General features: G+C 47.1%; 2 protein-coding genes across 5 annotated transcripts; both read left to right on the top strand.

Annotated features, from left to right (window-relative positions):
* The first annotated feature begins 769 nt into the window (after positions 1-769).
* LOC120706361 (receptor-like protein kinase ANXUR2) lies at positions 770-10644 on the top strand. Its single transcript, XM_039990989.1, has 9 exons — positions 770-1123; positions 3420-3899; positions 4089-4463; positions 5064-5276; positions 5813-6184; positions 6333-6576; positions 6654-6801; positions 7036-7403; positions 8022-10644. The coding sequence occupies exons 1-9, from the start codon at positions 1084-1086 to the stop codon at positions 10642-10644; spliced, it is 4863 nt and encodes a 1620-aa protein (XP_039846923.1). The 5' UTR covers positions 770-1083.
* A 3168-nt stretch (positions 10645-13812) lies between these two features.
* On the top strand, positions 13813-19211 carry LOC120706360. 4 transcript variants are annotated; one of them, XM_039990987.1, is made up of 8 exons: positions 13813-14240; positions 14310-14347; positions 14930-15282; positions 15869-16346; positions 16498-16503; positions 16812-17110; positions 18388-18712; positions 18929-19211. In XM_039990987.1, the coding sequence occupies exons 3-7, from the start codon at positions 14956-14958 to the stop codon at positions 18697-18699; spliced, it is 1422 nt and encodes a 473-aa protein (XP_039846921.1). In that variant the 5' UTR covers positions 13813-14240; positions 14310-14347; positions 14930-14955; the 3' UTR covers positions 18700-18712; positions 18929-19211. The 4 variants fall into 4 exon arrangements, with proteins under 4 accessions (XP_039846921.1, XP_039846919.1, XP_039846920.1 ...); XM_039990985.1 differs by lacking the exon at positions 14310-14347; XM_039990986.1 differs by lacking the exon at positions 14310-14347 and having other exon boundaries at positions 13813-14245.
* The last annotated feature ends 735 nt before the right edge of the window (positions 19212-19946 follow it).

The raw sequence follows: 19946 nt of genomic DNA, 5'->3' as shown, positions 1-19946 counted from the left end.
TATTTTTTGGCAGCAACAAAAGAAAAAAGATGGCGCACACCCACATGTACAAGCGGAGGATGATAGCAGCAACAAAGAAACAAATTTCGGCATGCATGAGTACAGTGCCATTGGTACTTTTACCAGGCTCCTAACATCTGCAGTTTGTGATGAAGGCAATATTTACGATGAAGATCTCTTCTAGATTTGCAAGTTGGTTGGATAGTATTTTGCATAGAGCTAACTATAGTATTTTTTGCGTGGCCCAGTAGTAGCACTTGTTTGAATGTAGAAGTATGCCACAATGCCAAACAAATTCGTTTTTGCACTGCCGGCACATGTGACATTCTGAATGTTCAGACTTGTGCTAACTACAGCCTGATGATTGATTATTACCATGCCAGGCAAGGCCTAAATGGCACAATTGTAACTATTTGAATGCCATTATTATATTGATTAAGAAACTTGGAAATCTAATTTCTAGAAAATTTGTCATATAAGATATTTGGATATTTTTTAGTATGGTTGCCTCCTACTTGTCTGTGCTGTGAGAGGCTGAATAAAAATCGTCCTGCTGCTGGACTTTGAAGAGTGAAGGAGGTAAGGCGCGGTGTGCCTTAGTGGAGCTAAGGCACTGAAGCTGAGTCCCTTTGCAGTCGGGGACTTTGACGGTTTGACTGCCGCCGCCGCTTGCGTCGGCGTCGCCCTTGGTAAACCGCACTGGATGACTGGACTGGACACTGCCTGAGCCAGCAGGGTCCGCGACGGCGAGGAGGGGAGAAAAGTCGCAGGAGGAGGGGGGTAGGGGAGGGAAAGGCAAAGCAGCGGCAAGCGCAGGCGCAAAAAGCAAATCAAAGCCGCCACCACCACCGGCAGCCGCCGAGGCCGCGCCGCGGGAGCCGGGAGGAGGGCGAAAAGGAAAGTGAAACCTATCCATTCCACCCCCGCACGCCGCCGCCCCTCCCAAACCCTAACCCCCGCGCGCATGGGCCCCGCTTCGCCGGCGACGCGACGGGAGCACCGGCCCCCGCCGGTCAGGCGCCGGTAGCTCCAGCAGCAGCAGCAGCAGCAGCGGGCCGTTGCCGCCGCCGCCGCCGCGGTGAGATGGCGCGGCTCGGGCGGGAGGGCTGCCGCGCTGGTCGAGGTGAGCTTCTCCCCTGATCTGGGCCCTCCACGCCGGGTTGCGCGGCGGACTCGTGCACTCGGAGGGGCGCGCCGCGATGGCGCGGAGCGATGCGAGGTTTCGGCGGCGGGGGAATGGGGATGCCACGGCGGCGTCTGGGCTTCGGGAGGACGCGTGGGGGCGGCTGACTCGGTAGCGGCGATGAAATTTGTCCCAGGATCTTATTACTGCTGCTACGCTACCAGAATTGGGAGCTCGCCTGAGAAATCGGTTTCGCTTGGGGTAGTGGGAGAGTGGATTCGGGGCCATGTACAGCTCGGTAACTAGAGTGCAGCCTTCTTAGTAGGCTTTGCTTTGCAGGGTATCCGTAGGCCGAAGTCCAGTATCAGAATGTAGAGCTTAGACAACCTGAAACCTTGAATCCGTGCCTTTGGATGGAACATCTGCCGCCTTGTGGATTTCGGAGGAAGGTTTCCGTATTTAGATGTATATAAGTACATTGTTTTATTGTTTTTGGTTTCTGTCCTTTTATTTGCCTAATCTATATACGAGTCTTGGGCTAAAAATTTGTTACCACACTTAAAAGAAATCCTGCTAATGAATTATTATTTGCTGAAAAGGGACGCTCCTCAGATTTTGATTCTAGATAGAGCCGTGCGGTGTGCTTCAGAACTTGCTTTATTTATGTGAATAACACCTTCTTCCCCTACCTTTGTTGGGGGTGTCCCAATAGTTGTTCATTGTCATTACGTTGTCCACTAGTCGTTCTGTTGACGTGGCAGCAACTAGTGGACCCATTGAGTCGACTTACCAGGTCAATTCTGCTGACCTGATATCTTGATTATCGACTTGGGTTGCTAGTCTTAGATAGACCAGGCTGGTCACTTTGTTTGGTTACTTGCCTACTTGGTCCCTTACAGCCATCAGGCCCAGATCAATATTGACAGCTGACAGGCACAAACCTAGCCAAACTCCAAATCCTAGCCCCTAGGTGCCAACCATTACTGCCACATTAGCCACTACCACTGTTGCCACGAGCCTTGTTGCTGGCTTGTGCTTGTTTCTCCATCACCCCATCGTTGGCTACTCCCTCTCTCACATGCCTTTGTCGCCATGGGATGAAAGCTCTTGTTGTTTGCCCTTACCATCAGATGCTGCTGGGATAGGTGTACTGTTTATTTGTGCCGAGCTGCCAGTGGGGGCCTGGTATTAGACATACATGGTCGGCTGGTTGCAACAGTATAAATTATCTATGAGCTCCCATGAAGTGCTATTTTTACTAGTCTTCAACTTTGTCCATTAGGTGTACAACATTGTTTTATGGTGCATGTGCTGCTTGTTTAGATTGCTAGTTTAATTAAGAAACATTTGTTTGGAGAGTGTACTAGAAATGTTAATATTATAATGCTGAAAAAAGCTCTTCTTTTCCTGGAAAATATATCCTATCTAATATAGGAATAATTACTGCCTGCAAAATGTATTTAAACTTCCTTAATATATACTTAAACCACCATAATAATAGGATTATGCTTGTATACATAATAGTACATATTAATGGATATCAACATTTACAGCATGTAATTATCTTTACCAGTACCCTGACAAGAGCCAGCTGCCATGTATAATTTGGTAGATAACTAGATATTGAGCAGCTTGTGCATAACAGCGTAACAATCCAATGTCCACTGGAGCAGATAATAGGCAGTTTCATGTTCAAAATCTTTGTAGCTTGCGTGTTTGAGAAAAAAGAAGGTAATCTTTGTGGTTTGATGCTTATATTTTTATTCAAAGACACTGTTTAATTGGATGCATATTAAAAACGAAGAATACCGGTAGTAGACAAAATGATAAATCTGGATGAGTGGAAATGATCCCTTGGATAATGAGTCATAAAAATGGCATAGCTATCCTATTTAATTAATAATGGCAAACCTCAACAATATTAGAATATAAATTTCTGAACTTTTATCATAAGATAGGGTAAAAGGAGTGAGAAGATCAGATACTAAAGTCAGGGTCAGTAAATAATGGTTGGCTCATCGGAATGGTGCTAGATGGAATACAAATCTATCTTTACATACACATGGGCATTTCTGTGTCTATCTACATTTGAGGCATGTGTAAAGGGCACATGTGACTTTTTTGTGGCCACCTTAGAAGATTTCTTCTTTGTAACTTCTATATGTTGTTTCTGAGGTGCCAATGAGCTATGATCATCCGGCATCTATTGTCTGCACTAATATTATATACTCATCTGCACATTGTACATGTCTTAAAAAAGAATATTCTGACAGGTTGATGTACAACTTCTTTTCAGGAATTTGTGAAGATACTTTGAGAAATTTTATGTTCAATTTCATGGCTGCTGTGCTGATCCTGGAATTTCTCAGTGGGATCAATTTGATTATTCAAACATCAGCTCTAGAAGTAGTGGCTCCTGCTATGCCTCCATCTCAAGGTCGGAAACCATTTCACTACATGGCATCCCGAGATGAAGTCCTCATAGGTGTTTCAGTGCAACCAGCGGATGGCCAACAAAGACAAAAGAAGCTATATTCACCAACAGTTGCCCTGTCATCCACACATCCTCCTATTTCAGCACCTAGCTATAGTTCCATGACTGGTGCTTTAGATCTGGCCATTTATTCCTCAGATCTATCACTTCCTTTGGTGCACCATGACAGGCACTTAGCAATGGCTGCTCCTGCTCATGTTGATGCTGACTCTCCAGATGCAGCTTCAAACTCTAGCGCAGCTCCTTCTGGATTAGTGCAACCTCCAGTATCCCCTCACAACGGTAAGTCTACTTGCCAGAGCCTTGGAATATTGTAACTGTAAATAATTTTTCACGCTGCTTCAAGTTACATAATTTGATTAAAAGGCAGGTTATTTATGTGATGGATATCATTGACTCCAATAGTATCTGCAATACTGCAGTGTTCTGTATATGCTGTTAACCATATTGTAATTCTCGTTTGTTTACTAGGTTGTTGTGCACCAAACATGGTACAAAAACGAGGGACTCAAGACTGTCATTGTGTTTATCCAGTGAGAGTTGAGCTCTTCCTTCGTAATGTTTCCTTGACTTCAAATTGGAGCAATGAATTTCTTCAAGAACTTGCTTCTCAGCTCAACCTTCATGTTAATCAGTTCGAAATTGTAAATTTTTATGTTGTTGGAGCTTCTGGACTAAATATCACAATGGATATAGCACCCCATACTGGAATTAGCTTCGCAGCTGATCAAGTTAACACAATGAATTATTCACTTAGTCAGCATACAGTTCGGATTGATCCTGTGTTGGTCGGGGACTATAATCTTCTTAATTTAACATGGTTTAGGCCATTGGCTCCAGCCCCAGGTAATAGCTTTTGATCTTATATTTTCTGTTTGTTACAATGATGGCAGTTTTGTTACAGTTCTAAGAGAACAAATGCTGTTTTGTTTTTTGTTCTTATTTTGTACTTCATGTGAGATAGATTACTCATCCCTTGTCCTACCTAACTTTTTCAATGTGAAGAGTTAAAAATGGTACTTAAGGCAGTAGAGTAAGGAACAACTGCATTCATTATTCTCTTCTTTCCTTCTAAAATATTATTATGTACTTCTGTTATTGTTTTATCTTTTCTTGTTTATAACTATGTAAGTATATATGGTGCCCCTTATGCGTGTATGTTGCATCTTAATAATTTATTCAATTTGTCTGTATGTATGTCCTAAGTTGTACATGAAGTTCCTTTTGTTTCGCCTTCAAGCATGTCTGCAATTAACATTTTTACCACAGTATGTTCTTTTCTTTGATGAACTTTGGATGCCTTGATGTTATGATACAAATATGAAGCTCGTGAACATGATAAGTCATACATATTATAAAATGACATTTAAATGTGTATCACTCAATCTTGGTTCTTTTTCTTTTTTGAATTTCTTTTTTTAATACTGCTATCTGTATCATTGGCAGCTCCAGCATTCACAATAGCACCTAAGGCCTCTCCATCTACAGCGCATAAAGTACCAAGATCGAGTGAGGATCCCAGCAACAATAGACATACAAGCCTGATTACTGTCATTATCATATGTGTTGGTGCTCTAATTGGCGTCTTGCTGATCGTTTTAACAATTTGCTTCTGCACATTTAGGAAAGGGAAAAAGAAAGTGCCTCATGCTGAAACACGTACGTACCTTACTATACACTGTGTTATTTTCTTGGAACCAATATACATTTGGTGTGTTCATTAATCTGATAGTGATTTAGTGATTGGATAATTTTTCATTTTTTCTATAAAAATGTTACGCAATAGTTGCAAAAGGTGCTGCCAGTCCTGACGAGATAGACAGCTAGCTATTGTATACTATGTAACTTCTATTTAGTTAAAGCACTGCATATGGCTGTCCAAACCATAGCACAAAGTAACGTATGACTGTACTTTGAACTAAGGTATCTGTGGGCTTTTGTAATGTGTGGCTTTACTTTGTTGATACAATCCAGTAAATTAATGTATTTCCAGTAAGCATTCATATGCTTGTCATGTTAAGAGAAATGCATCTCAAATATACTTTGTAGCCTTTTGTAATATAATGCATTTCTGAAGCCGTGTCATGAATTTTTTTAGATAAAGGGGTATTCAGGATTGCAACCTCTACAGTATACACCCTTGGTGTTTTCAGGAACACTGTTATGCACATATAACCCATAATTCTTTTATGCAGCCAAGCAAAGGATGCCAGATGCAGTTTCTGCAGTGGAGTCACTTCCTCGTCCCACCAGCACAAGGTTCCTTTCATATGAAGAACTGAAAGCGGCAACAAATAACTTTGAGCCTTCAAGCGTGCTTGGAGAAGGTGGTTTTGGCCGTGTCTTTAAGGGGGTACTTAGTGATGGTACTGCTGTCGCTATAAAGAAGCTTACTAGCGGAGGGCACCAAGGAGATAAGGAGTTTTTAGTTGAAGTGGAAATGCTGAGCAGATTGCACCACCGAAATCTTGTGAAACTCATTGGTTACTATAGCAGCCGTGAGTCATCACAGAACCTTCTCTGTTACGAGCTTGTTCCCAATGGAAGCCTAGAGGCTTGGCTTCACGGTACGATCAATTGCAACCTTTTCCTGAACTGCATAGGCCCCCATTTTAGTTCCACCACCTGAACCTATTATTTCAAGTTTTTTTATATTGTAATTGTAATTCCCATACATAAGAAACATAATTCTGACCATGAACTGCATTTTATCAGGCGCACTAGGTGCTAACTGCCCCTTGGATTGGGACACCAGGATGAGGATAGCTCTTGATGCTGCCAGGGGATTAGCATACCTCCATGAGGATTCGCAGCCCTGTGTAATCCACAGGGATTTCAAAGCTTCTAATATATTGCTTGAGAATGATTTTCATGCTAAAGTGTCCGATTTTGGTTTGGCAAAACAGGCGCCTGAAGGTCGGGCTAATTATCTTTCAACTCGTGTCATGGGAACTTTCGGGTAATCTGAATGGCCTTTTACCTTGAGCTACGTCCCAGCTATTTCTGTTCTAAATTTGCCTTCTGGCATGTTTTCAGGTATGTTGCGCCCGAGTATGCCATGACAGGACACTTGCTTGTAAAAAGTGATGTATATAGCTATGGAGTCGTTCTTCTTGAACTACTAACTGGGAGGAGGCCTGTTGATATGTCACAGCCGTCGGGACAGGAAAACCTAGTGACATGGGTAATACTTTGTTCTATTATATACTAATATGTCACAGTTCTTGCATGGTTTACTGCTGAATCAGAATCTTTTTTACGCTGTGACTACTAGGCAGACAGCCAATTGAGTGTGTACAGGTAGTTTTTTCATGTAGGCATCTGACATGAGGAACTTATGCGGCGATTTGTTCATATCAGTTATTATTTATTTATTTTTTACTTATTTGAAGGCAGTATTTCTCTCGATTGACTGCAGGCACGGCCGATTCTTCGAGATCAAGATAGATTAGACGAACTATCTGACCCCAGGCTTGGCGGCCAGTACCCGAAAGACGATTTTGTGCGGGTGTGCACAATTGCAGCAGCTTGTGTTTCACCAGAGGCAAACCAAAGGCCAACAATGGGCGAGGTGGTGCAGTCACTCAAGATGGTGCAACGATCGGTGGAGTTCCAGGAATCTATGCCGACACCGCCTGCCCGCCCCAACATCCGGCAGTCTTCGACGACCTACGAATCTGATGGTACCTCATCCATGTTCTCTTCCGGCCCCTTCTCAGGCCTCAGCCCCTTTGACACCGAAACCATTCCAAGAACCGCTGTTTTCTCAGAAGATCTCCATGAAGGCCGATGATTGCCGGGCTGTTTCTCTAGAGCCTATAGCAATGTAGTCACCCATTGCAAGGCTGCTGCTGCTGCAATTGGCCTGACCAGTCATTTGGGAAGAGGTACATGTAAATTCCATTTTTATTCACCATCTCAAAAGACTGGATTGTTGCAAGGACGTTCGATGGCTTTGTATGAAAGAAATGATTTTGTTCAAAGTTGTTTTTTCTTCAGTCCATCGCGCCACAGATGTATTATTATGTGCAGAATCCTGCATCATCTGGACCTGACTATGGAGAACCATGCAGCCAAACACATCCATGTGTGGGTGGACATGTTTGTAGGATTTCTCAGCCGCATGCCCCGGAGTAACCTCCCAGGTCCGCCGTACGCGTGTGCCTTCATCCCCTTCTCCCACGGTTGTCGAACACTCTCACTCTCGTCCCCCAGCCCGTGTTCTCTCTCTAGCCCTCTCACCAATCGCTAATTCGCTATGTCCTAGTCACCCATCTCCTCTACCGTCCCCATTGGCCGCCGGATTGCCAAGCTCCCACCCCGCCAGGCGCCCTCTGCATCGATCGCCGTCCTCTCTCGGCGCATGGCTGGCACAGCTCGGAGCCCATTGCTGGTGCTGCTTCTCGTCGCCGTGGTCGCGGAGTCCAAGCTGTACGCCCCGGCGGACCGTGTCCTGCTCAACTGCGGGTCGACGACGGACGGCCTGGACTCGGACGGCCGGAAGTGGGTGGCGGACACGAACGACAACATGTGGCTGACCGACTCCGGCAAGTCGTCCCTGATGATGGCGGCCGACAGGATGGACAACGGGCTGCCGTCCACCATCCCCTACATGACGGCGCGGGTGTTCACGACGGAGGCCGCGTACAACATCACCGTGAACCCGCGGGACCGCCACTGGGTGCGCCTCCACTTTTACCCGTCCTCCTACAACGGGCTCCCCCCCGAGGGCTTCCACTTCGACGTGGTCACCTCCACGGGCATCACGCTGCTCCACAACTTCAGCGTGTACACCTACGCCAAGGCGCTGAGCCAGGCGTTCCTCATCCGGGAGTTCTCGCTGCCGCCGGCGCCGGCGGGGTTCCTGACCCTCACCTTCACGCCGATGCCGACGGGCAACGAGACGTACGCCTTCGTGAACGGCATCGAGGTGATCTCCATGCCCGACATCTTCGCGGACCCGGCCACCACGGTGGGGTTCGCGGACCAGACCGTGGACATCGCCGGCGCGGCGCTCCAGACCATGTACCGCTTCAACGTCGGCGGCGTGTACATCCCGCCGTCCAACGACTCGGGGCTCACCCGGCACTGGTACGACGACACGCCCTACGTGCTGGGCCCGACGCAGGGCGTCATCTACAAGGCCGGCCCGCACTTCCAGCTCAAGTACCCCAACGACATGGCCGAGTACGCGGCGCCGCCGGACGTGTACCTGGGCAGCCGCTCCATGGGCTCCGACCCGCGCCTGAACCAGAACTACAACCTCACCTGGGTGATGCCCGTGGACGGCAACTTCACCTACGTGGCGCGCCTCCACTTCTGCGAGCTGCTGCTCAGCCGCCCCAACCAGCGGGCCTTCGACATCTACGTCAACAACAAGACGGCGCTGGCCGACGCCGACATCATCGGGATGACGACGGAGAAGGGCGTGCCCATGTACAGGGACTTCGCGGTGTTCGTGGCCGACGAGCCCGGGGACGAGGCCATGTGGGTGGCGCTGCACCCGTCCGTGGCGCTCCGCCCGCAGTTCTACGACGCCATGCTCAACGGCCTAGAGGTCTTCAAGGTCAACGACACCGCCGGCAACCTGGCCGCGCCGGACCCGGACCCCTCCAGGCTGCTCGCCAAGGCGGAGCTGGGCGCGGGCGGCGGCGACCACGTGGGGCCCCCGATCCACAGGCACCACCACATCGCCACGGTGATGGGCAGCATGGCCGGCGGCGCGGCGGCGCTCGGGATCATCGCCGCCATCTGCGTGGCGTGGAACCAGGAGAAGAGCAAGAAGCAGGAGCTGCGGCAGGCCGCCGCCGGCGGGTCGCACACCTCCGGCTGGCTGCCGCTCTACCACTCCCACACCAGCGGCAAGTCGTCGGGCCACCTCGCGGCGAACCTGGCCGGGATGTGCCGGCACTTCTCCTTCGCCGAGATCAAGGTGGCCACCAAGAACTTCAGCGAGTCGCTGGTGATCGGCGTGGGCGGGTTCGGCAAGGTGTACCGGGGCCTCGTGGACGGCGACACCAAGGTGGCCATCAAGCGCTCCAACCCGTCGTCGGAGCAGGGCGTGCAGGAGTTCCAGACGGAGGTGGAGATGCTGTCCAAGCTGCGCCACCGCCACCTCGTCTCCCTCATCGGCTTCAGCGAGGACGCCGGCGAGATGATCCTCGTCTACGACTACATGGAGCACGGCACGCTGCGGGAGCACCTCTACATGGGCGGCAAGCCGCCGCTGCCGTGGCGCCTCCGCCTCGACATCTGCATCGGCGCCGCGCGCGGCCTGCACTACCTCCACACCGGCGCCAAGCACACCATCATCCACCGCGACGTCAAGACCACCAACATCCTCGTCGACGGCGACTGGGTCGCCAAGGTCTCCGACTTCGGCCTCTCCAAGTCCGGCCCCACCACCGTGAACCAGACGCACGTCAGCACCATGGTCAAGGGTAGCTTCGGGTACCTCGACCCGGAGTACTTCCGGCGGCAGCAGCTCACCGACAAGTCCGACGTCTACTCCTTCGGCGTCGTGCTCTTCGAGGTGCTCCTCGCGCGCCCGGCGCTCGACCCGGCGCTGCCGCGGGAGAGGGTCAGCCTCGCCGACTACGCGCTCCTCTGCCAGCGGAACGGCACCCTGCTGGACGTCGTCGACCCGGCCATCAAGGACCAGATCGCGCCCGAGTGCCTCAAGAAGTTCGCCGACACGGCCGAGAAGTGCCTCGGCGAGCAGGGCATCGAGCGCCCGTCCATGGGGGACGTGCTGTGGAACCTCGAGTTCGCGATGCAGCTGCAGGACGCCTTCGAAGGGCAAGGGGGCAGCACCACCTGCGGCCGCCGGCCCATGGGTGAGGGCAGCGGCGGCGTGGGGCGCTCGTCGGGGGCGCTCGACGGCAACGGGAGCGTCACGGTCAGCGTCACGGCGGTGGAGGCGGCCTTGTCCACGTCCCGGCCGCGCGTCATCGTCGAGGAGGAGGACGACGACGAGGTGGCCAACAGCGCGGCGTTCTCGCAGCTCGTGCGCCCCACTGGCCGGTGACACGCGGCCGGCGAGCTGCTATACCTGCTAGTGCTATATATAGAGAGAGATGCCCCTCTCTGGGAACGCCGGATTTCGTATAGTGCTTGATTAGCAGCAGCGCATCTGCTCCGCGGTGATGATGCTAAATTAGTAAAATTTTTTGTTTTAGTGGATTCATGTAAGTAGCCAAGGACTTGCATTGAAAAAATTTTTGAGGTTAGGGTTAGCATGTCACTAAAAGTCTACCAGTGTTTTTAGATCAACATGATGCTCATGCTGAGTGCCGACTACCATCGTCGTCATGGAGAGAGAATGGCGTCGGTGCAGACTAGCATCGCATGGATTTGCTGTTTTTTCTCCTCCCCGAAATACACGTACACATATACTGACAAAGCTATATTATAAGAGCATCTCCAGCAATAGCTTCTATTTTTAGCCCTACTTTCCTGAATAGGGATTCTTCCAACTTTCTAGAGCTTAATCCACAACTCCAGCAGTAGCCTCTATTTTATTCCCCCTATTTTCATAAGACATATGAGATTCGTGCGTCAGTGAATTAATTTTTTATTTCTTTCTAATTTTATTATTCTCCTCGTTCGCCCTTCTATCCCACAATCTTCTCTATCCTCATACTCTCTCTCCCTCTCCACGCTCGAATCTCCCTCTCAAGCTTCAGCTGCCCCCCCTCTCTCTCTCTCCCTAAACTCAAATTTCTCTTCCGAGTTCCGAGCTCTGGCGAGCCGCTCCCCATTGTAGATTTGGCCACGAGAGGTGGTTGGGAGCACCGGACATCTAACCTTGAAAAATGCACTCATCCTCGAGCATGGGGACGAACATGCAGACCTGAGCTCAAGAGGGTCGGCGGCAAGCGCCGCAGCTCGGGGATGGCAGCGAGTGGACCACAGCTCACGGCAGGAGGCACAGTTGCAGCAGCTTGGGTCGGCGGCGAGTGAGCCATGGCTTGAGGGCAGTGGTGCGGGCGCCAGAGCTCAGGGCGCCAGCTTGAGAGGTCGCGCCGCAGGCACAAGAGCTAGGGGCGACGGCGGGAGCGCCGTAGCTCAGGCTGGTGTGGTGATACCACAACTCCGGCCAAGAACCATGACAACCACGCTCCTCCTCCGAAGCTAAAGGTCCCGCCACCTGCGCCGCCGACTCCGCCGCCATACGGTCTGGAGCCACCGGCTGCACCGGCGCCAGATGGCCCGCACGTCCCGGCAGCTCCTCGCGACCTGCCCGTCCTGCCGCTTATTTCCAAGCCGAAGCAACGCTATGGCCTCCCCGGGCCCGCACCGGATCCAGTTGGCGCGCCAGTGCTTCCTCTGCGGAGCTCCCGCACCACGGCCTGCGTGGTGGGGCGAGGAGCAGGGGCGGCACTGCCCATCCAGCCCGCGACAGAGGCATAGAGGAGCAGCGGCGGCACTGCCGGTCCTGTCCTCCGGTGGCGTGGTGCTGTCGGTCCCGTTCCCCGATGGCGACGCGGAACAGCAGGGGCGGTGACATCGCGGAGCAGCATGCGGGAGGGAGTGTGGAGCGCATGCGGTGCGGGAGGAGTAGGGGGCTCCCTACAGACCGGTGGGAAAAGAGGCTCAGGTGGGGGAGATATAGGGGCCTCCCTAGAGTAAGGACCCGGATTGAGAGTTTGATGGAGTGATTTTTTCTGCTCTCGACCCCTACTTTAAAAGTAGAGGCTTTCGTAGAAGGCTTGTTGCAAATGCTCTAACCGAATATTTCTTCCCCATCTCACACCTAGATTTTGGTTCTTCCTCTTCCCACTAATTCATGGCTCCTTCTACCTCCTTCCACCTCCGACGAGCTACTTCTCCACCTCCGGCGAAATCTCCAGCTAGGATAGGGTTCAAGGTTAGAATCTGGACTCCGGTGATCTCCATTGCCAGGCTTAGAAGAAAGGTTGGGGGTGGCAGGCCAACCCACAGAAGTTATGGGCGCAGGGGTGAGACCAGTGGTGGTGGCATCACGGGCCAGATGGTGGTAGAGGCCGGTTAGACCAGACCAGGATGGGCGCGACAATGGCTATGGTGGCGATGATGCTGGGAGGGGATCAGAGGAGCTCTTAGAAAAAAAAGGAAAATTGCACAACTTAAGTACATATCAAGCTCTTAAAGTCCAATCTCTTCTTCAGACAAAAAAATGAAGTAGCCTACCTTAGAGGCTTCTATATATCTTATGGAAGATGGTTAAGCAACTCATCTATAAAGCCAAATAAATCTTATTTACTAAAAAATGTTGAACCAACATTTCGAAAATGTTGAGCCAATATTTGAAAAATGTTGAGCCAGTATTTCAAAAATATTGTATTAATAATAAAAAAATGTTGAAGCCTCATCTTCTCTGGCGCCAGCGGCGGACGGCGCTGCAGTGGCATGGCGCGCACACGGCGGCAGTGCAGGGCAAGTAGCATCGCGCTGAGTAGCAGGGCGTGTGGTGTGAGCGGTGGGGCAGGCTTGGTATGGGGCGGGGCGGGGCGGGGTGAGGGGGGGTTGAATGTTGGCTAGAGAGGAAGGTTGGGTTTGGATAGATACATCGGTTGTATTTGTTTTGCACGAATTTTAAATACTGGAAGGTGGAGAAAGAAAAATCTTCCAGAACATGTATATGATTAGAGACTGGGCGCTGATTAGTGTCACTAGTGTGACCCCAGCAGACTTGTCACACTAAGCTCTTCTACTCCAGATTTTATGTTTTGGACCTAAACTGGTCCAACAATCCGGCTAACATGTGTAATACAGTCAAATTTATTCCAAAACAAACCTTGTGTGATAGTTTGACTGTCAGTCACACGAGCAACTATTAATACTTCATCCGTTCTAAATTATAAGTCATTCTAAAAATCTTGGAGAGTTAAATCATCTCAAAGTTTGACCAAAATTATAGAGAGAAATATAAAGATTTATGACATCAAATAGGTGCACTATGAAAATATAGTTAACAAATAATCTAATGATACTTAATTGATATCATAAATGTTATTATTTTATTATAAAAAAATTGGTCAAATTTGAAAAACTTTGACTCTCCAAAATTCTTAAAATGACTTATAATTTGAAAGAGTATTTACATTAGCGGCCTACCTCCCCCTCCCCACCCGACGGCCCACACATGGCCCATTGGTGGTCAGCCAGGTCTTAGCCACGGCCCACGTCCTGACAGTCAAGCGGCTCCTCCCCGACCGCCGATCCGCACTCGCCCTCCGCACCTCCCGATTCCCCAGCCCCGCACCGGCCGCGCCCGAATCCAGAACCCTAGGCGGCGAGGCGGGTAGGCCACTGGCGGTCGGCGGCGAGGCGGCGACCTTCGAGCGAGCGGCCAGCAGCAGCGCAGCTCCGCACTTTCAGCAGGCGACAGGCGCTCCGCGGCGAACGGCGGGTCGGTGGCCAGCCAGGCAGCGGCGCTGCGGCGGAGCGGTCGAGCACCCCGCGGCCAGCGCGCCGTGAAGGGCTTCGCGGCGGCAGACGCGGCTCCGCCAGCGCAAGGGCCGGCGCCGGGGCACGGGTCCGGCGACGGTCGGCGGGCACAGCGCGGCCTGACTCCTGAGCGCGGCAACCGGCCAGACGCCAAGACAGCAAGCAAAGCAACCGACCCAGTGAATTACCAAGGTGAGGTCTGAGAAATTTGTCCATGTTTTGTGAAAATGTGTCATTGCAATTTGCTTGTAATTTGTGAAGGATTCAAAGCGATTATCAAAATGTCGAACAGTTTCAAGGTATGAACAATTTTATGTTGTCGGTACTCAATTATTTTCTATGAAATCTGTACTTTAGGCTGTCAATTTTTTTCCACCCTTTTTCAAAATTTTGAATATCCATACCCCATATCCTGGGGCTTGCCCTGACGCATAATTCATTCACAAGTGCAATACCACATCTTATATGTGGGACGGTGGTAGATGTAAGCCTGTGAGTGGACGTCTACTGATTTACTTTGGGTGACTTTTTGAGAAACCAATCCTGATCGAGTGTCAGGAGTTTGTGCAATTCCTCTGAAGTAATCTGGTGGGCAAAATAAATCAATGAGTACGAAGCTGTTCTCATGCCTAGGTTTTATTAAGACATAACTTATAATAGCATGTTATTCTAAGGATGCAACCTATATCCTCAAGGATTGACATAATATTAGAACCACCATAATTTGTTTTCAGCCGCTCGTTTATCTGCTACAACAATGGTGCCTTAATGCATCTGTAGTCCATTGTTTTCCAAAGCTTCAATGTAGCATGGAATGTTTTCATTTCCCTTTGCTAAATAATTTATTTATCTTTCCCCTCGTGTGCTTGCAATTACTGTAGGTTGAGCAAATATCTTTTTTTGGCCAATGGCAAGGGAACCTAGTCCTGAAATAGATGATGAGCTTTTCAATGAAGTTTATGGGAAAGCATATAGTGGTCCAGTTGCATCAGCTACAAATTCAGCTACAAATAGTGTGATGCCTAAAGTAAATGACGAGAAGAGGCCCTTGACTCGTAATACGTCAGATGATGAAGATGAGGCCCCAGATCCTAATGCTGTTCCTACCGACTTCACTAGCAGAGAGGCTAAGGTCTGGGAGGCTAAAGCTAAGGCCACAGAAAGAAACTGGAAGAAGAGGAAGGATGAAGAAATGATTTGTAAAATATGTGGAGACTCGGGCCATTTTACTCAGGTGCTCTTCTTTATATTGAAATCAGAACTTGCATGGAAGCATATCGAAATATAGGCTTGCGATGAACATACATGAATTACTTGTTGTTGTCATATATTCGTAGTGAGTTTTATTAGTAATGATACTCTGGTATTTAAAGTTTTAAACAGCGGGTTTCTTTTTCAAATCAGCATCATATGATGCTTCTACTACAAAGAAATGCTGGCATTATTTGGTGGCATTGTTTTCTATTCATTATCTGAGATTCACAGTGCATAATGCATAATCGGTTCAAAACTTTTAATAGCAATATATGGCAATGCAAGTCGTAAGAGTTGATGCACAAAATTGCACCTCACCTTCTGACATCTTTATCCTCTGTGTTTTGTCCTACATGGTTAGTGCAAGATTAGAAAGTAAGCCATGCTGCCTTACCAGTAGAATTGTGTTTACTCTTTTTCTTTGATGTATCCTGGACACTCCTTTTGTTTTGGTGTTGGTGTATACTCTAATTAATGACATCATTTTCATGTTATCTTCCCGTGCTAATTGTTACCGTAAATTTTCATAGACTTCTTTTCATTTAACTTCCCCCCTTTCTGAACAGGGCTGTCCATCCACACTTGGGGCAAATAGGAGAAATGCTGACTTTTTTGAAAGAGTTCCAGCTAGAGATAAGCAAGTCAGGAATCTTTTCACTGAGAGGATGATAAGCCAGATTGAGAAGGATGTGGGTTGTAAAATCAGAATGGATGAGAAGTTCCTGTTTGTCAGTGGGAAAGATAGGTTAATATTAGCCAAAGGTGTCGATGCTGTGCATAAAATTATTCAAGAGAGTAAAGGTAAACATAGTCCAAGCAGTCCAAAACGGGATCGCTCTAGGTCACCTGTACGGAACACCACTGAGTTTCGTCCGAGGCACTCTGATTCTCACCGGTCCTATAGCCCAAAAAATCCTGATCCTCAACGGTCCCGTAGCCCAAGAAATGCATCACGCTCTCAAAGTAAAGGATACTATAATGAAAGACATCTAGATGGCCGATTGCATGACAGTATGCCCAAGTTTTCAAAAGGATCTCCACAAGGTAGGGGGCTCAGGCGTCTCATCATCTACTGTATCAGCATTAGGAGCACGAAAAAACAACAATTTGAGCTAAAGAAAATACCTTCGGTTCCTTTCTGTTGGTTATTGTCGTGCAACTGTGCTAGTGTATAACTTGTTTGGTCCTTTTGCAGCTCAAGGTAAGTTCAAGCCTTTTATGATCAAATATGAAGTGTTTCTACTTGATTATTGATCGGCCAAGACTATCTCGAATATATGTCCGAATATGAAGTGTTTCTGCCTGTTAATTGATCAGACAGACTATCCTGAACGCAATGTGTACTATATGTTGAAAGATTTTTCAGACATCTGAGTTGGATGGCCTGCAATTTGTGTATTGCATCTGGCTTTTCCTTTCAGTATACAATAAAGTCTACTTAGGTGTCAAACTATTTTAGCAATCTGGAACTAAAATGCAATATGTTGCATCTTCTTCCTTTTGCTGAAGCTTATGCCAACTTCGGAGCAAAAGGTCATCCAGCCCAATCAAAATCTCCACGCCATTCCTCTTATCTTGATGTTTCCCCTAGAACACATGGCGAGAGTAACCAATTTACTGCATCACACATGGCTAATAACTGGAGCATTGAGAGGCCTGGAGCAGATGTCCAAACAAGCATTAAGTTTGACATGCCACCCCACCAACAGACCTTGGAAGATCTTGAAATGGAGTTTAAGAGGGAAGCTACAGAATTAGCTAGAGCCCGTGATCTAGAGGAGGATGAAGAGAACTACAGGCATCGAGAGGTAAAGTGTATTTTGTTACCATGAATGTCACTTTGTTTCTCTATCAACATTTCTCCACATAATGGTTACTGGTGATATCTAATTTTGAACCCCTGTTATCGTTTGATATGATTTGTCCATGGTTAGAAAGAGTCGACAAAGTCCTTTACTTATTTTTTCCCTAATAAAGTTTCTGTAGTATCATATTATCTGTATGACCATTACTTTAAAGTATGAAGAAAGAAGTTATATCATAACACTAATCTTATCCCAACATTAAAACTGGAAGTTCAGAATGTTCTCGGTTATGATCATATTTTTGGTCGAGTATTTGGATTCCCTGTTTTCTCATCTAAAGCATATAATAGAATACCAAATGGCTGCTGAATTTTGCATTCTTGTATTACTTGCCCATATCTACTTTGAATAGGGTGTAGCTGGAAGTAGAAGCTTCTCTCTCGGTTCATCTCAGTTTTTCATTTTTGCTTCTAACTACCAGATTTGGATGACTAAATCTAGCTTTAGCCTACCTTGTTTTATGTATTGATTGAATGAACATGATACGTAATGCACTATTTTCCTTACTGGATGGCGGGGTGCAGTGAGCATTGGTAAATTTTTTATTTTTATAATTTTATCTCTTATAACAAGTCCATATACTTATGCTCAAGGTCCTGCCAACTTATTATGTTAGGTTGCTTAGTTACAATACATTTCTGGTCATAGAAAACACTATTTTCCTTTCTGGATGGCAGGGTGCAATGAGCATTGGTTAATTGTTTATTTTTATCTTTGTAACAATTCCATCTAGTCACGCTCAAGGCCCTGCCAACTTATTATGTTTGGATCCTTTAGTTACAATACTATTCTGGTTATAGACAAAAAAAATCCTGCTTTACCTTCATGGTAACAGCTGGGGCATAACAAATAATTACTCCCTGTCCCAGAAAACAAGTCATTATACTAAATTTGGCATGTGCACATGTTGCATGTGGGCATGCAATTGTCAATTAGCGCCAAATATGGCTAATAAACAAGGGGCATTCAAGGTCATTTTACCTCCTTGTTAATTTGTCCTAAAATCCCTTGGGTTACTTGTTTTTTTGGAACGGAGGGAATATGATCATTAACATCAAGTTTGCACATTTTGTTGCACTTGCTTAATTTGAATCCTGTAACGTGTTCCACTTCATGACATAAGTATCCATGAATGGATAAGTACCAAGTGTGGTATAGTAATTTGACATATTTGTGTCTGCCTTTATTATTCCATAATATTGATCTTCTTTCCAATGCAGTCACTGAGAGTAATACGTGAAAATTACATGGGCAGAATGACTACCATGAGGAATGTGCATGCAAGGAAGTGGGAAGAATTTCTAGAACAAACTTTTAAAAGGAAACAACAGGCACAGACTTCTTACACCCAAATAGGTTATCCAGGTTTTGAGCAGAGAACTACACATATTTCAGCTGCACTTCAACCAATGGATTCAAAGAGCATATATCCTTATGCTTCTGATAACTATTCAGCCCCGAAGGCTCATGCTGCATATGGCGAGTTTCAGCATGACAGACGTGATTTGGGGAGGACCCATGGGCGATATTAGATCTTGACTAGTGGTGAGTTAACACACATTTTAGATTTTGACGTTAAGCTGTGCAGTTCAAATGTATTAAGAGGTAGCATTTTTGTGGTTTTGCCAAACTGACACAATGGTAAGTTAGTGTTCAGTTATGGTCGCGACCGACAATAGATGCAGACTTGGTAGCCTCCATCTTACTACAAAAGTGTCCCCATCCATTTTTGAGTCCTAAAAGAAGTTCCTGAATTTTCAGGGCAATCGTGTGAGGAATCAGTGTCAATGGTGTGCAACTTTAGAACCTCTTAGCACCTATTTGCTGTTATGTAGTTTAAGGTAAGAATTCATTTTTTTTTTGGGCAGAACTGTCTTCCAGTTGCTTTCTATTGCAGCTAGTAGCATCACACCGAGCTGTTGAAACTGTCTGTGGAATCCAGATTATTGTAAAAAGCTGCCGTTCAATTTCAGCGATCTTTTCTGAAATATACTGGTAAAAACATAAACTTGGTATTGGTTATTCTGGCTTTTCATCTGCTCCACAGAAATTCCCCATATTGGTTTGCTTTTGTGAGTGCCTATTATCTTGCTATCTGATCGTGAATTTTGTGTCACAGTGCCAGATCTGTTGGCATGACAGTTTACGGTTTATCACATCTTTATGTTAGAAAGGTTTTTGACAAGTTTTTCTCTGGTTTGGTATCCAATTTGAAATTTATCCCGTGGGGAACATTTTCTTAGTAGCAACGTCGTGTTACTCCCAACTTGTGCAGAGCGATTTTCTGAAATTTGGTCAAAATCCGATAACATTCATTACGGATATCAGTGTTACTTGATCATGTTGACAGTTGACTGATTGGACCTGTTCCTTTGGATTGTGAGGAAAGGTTCCTCGCGTGTCATGCACCTGCATTGACATGGACTTATTCATATTTATATCTCTACGGCTCTATCTTCTGTATATATCTCTATCTCTACTTTGTACTTTTTACTAGCAGATATGCCCGTGCCACGGGAAGCCACAAATATATTGATTATAGCATATAAAATGTATTACCAAATGTATTTTATAATAACATAATGTGTGTCGGTTGAGGACTTAAGATTTTTTCTATTTTACTTGCTGAACGCTGATTCTAAATGGTCTTGGATCCTTAATCCTTAACATAAGGTCACCTTGATTCCGATTAGAACCTCGATTCACGGACAAGCATTGCTCACTTTAGTAATATAGAGAATACTTCTTAATTTTTAAAGCAAGCAATGATTTTATAATA

This window comes from Panicum virgatum, chromosome 5K (assembly GCF_016808335.1).
Source record: "Panicum virgatum strain AP13 chromosome 5K, P.virgatum_v5, whole genome shotgun sequence".
In the NCBI taxonomy this organism is placed as follows: domain Eukaryota; kingdom Viridiplantae; phylum Streptophyta; class Magnoliopsida; order Poales; family Poaceae; genus Panicum; species Panicum virgatum.
The sequence above is the reverse complement of the archived record's forward strand: the minus strand, read 5'-3'. Positions and strand labels throughout refer to the sequence as shown.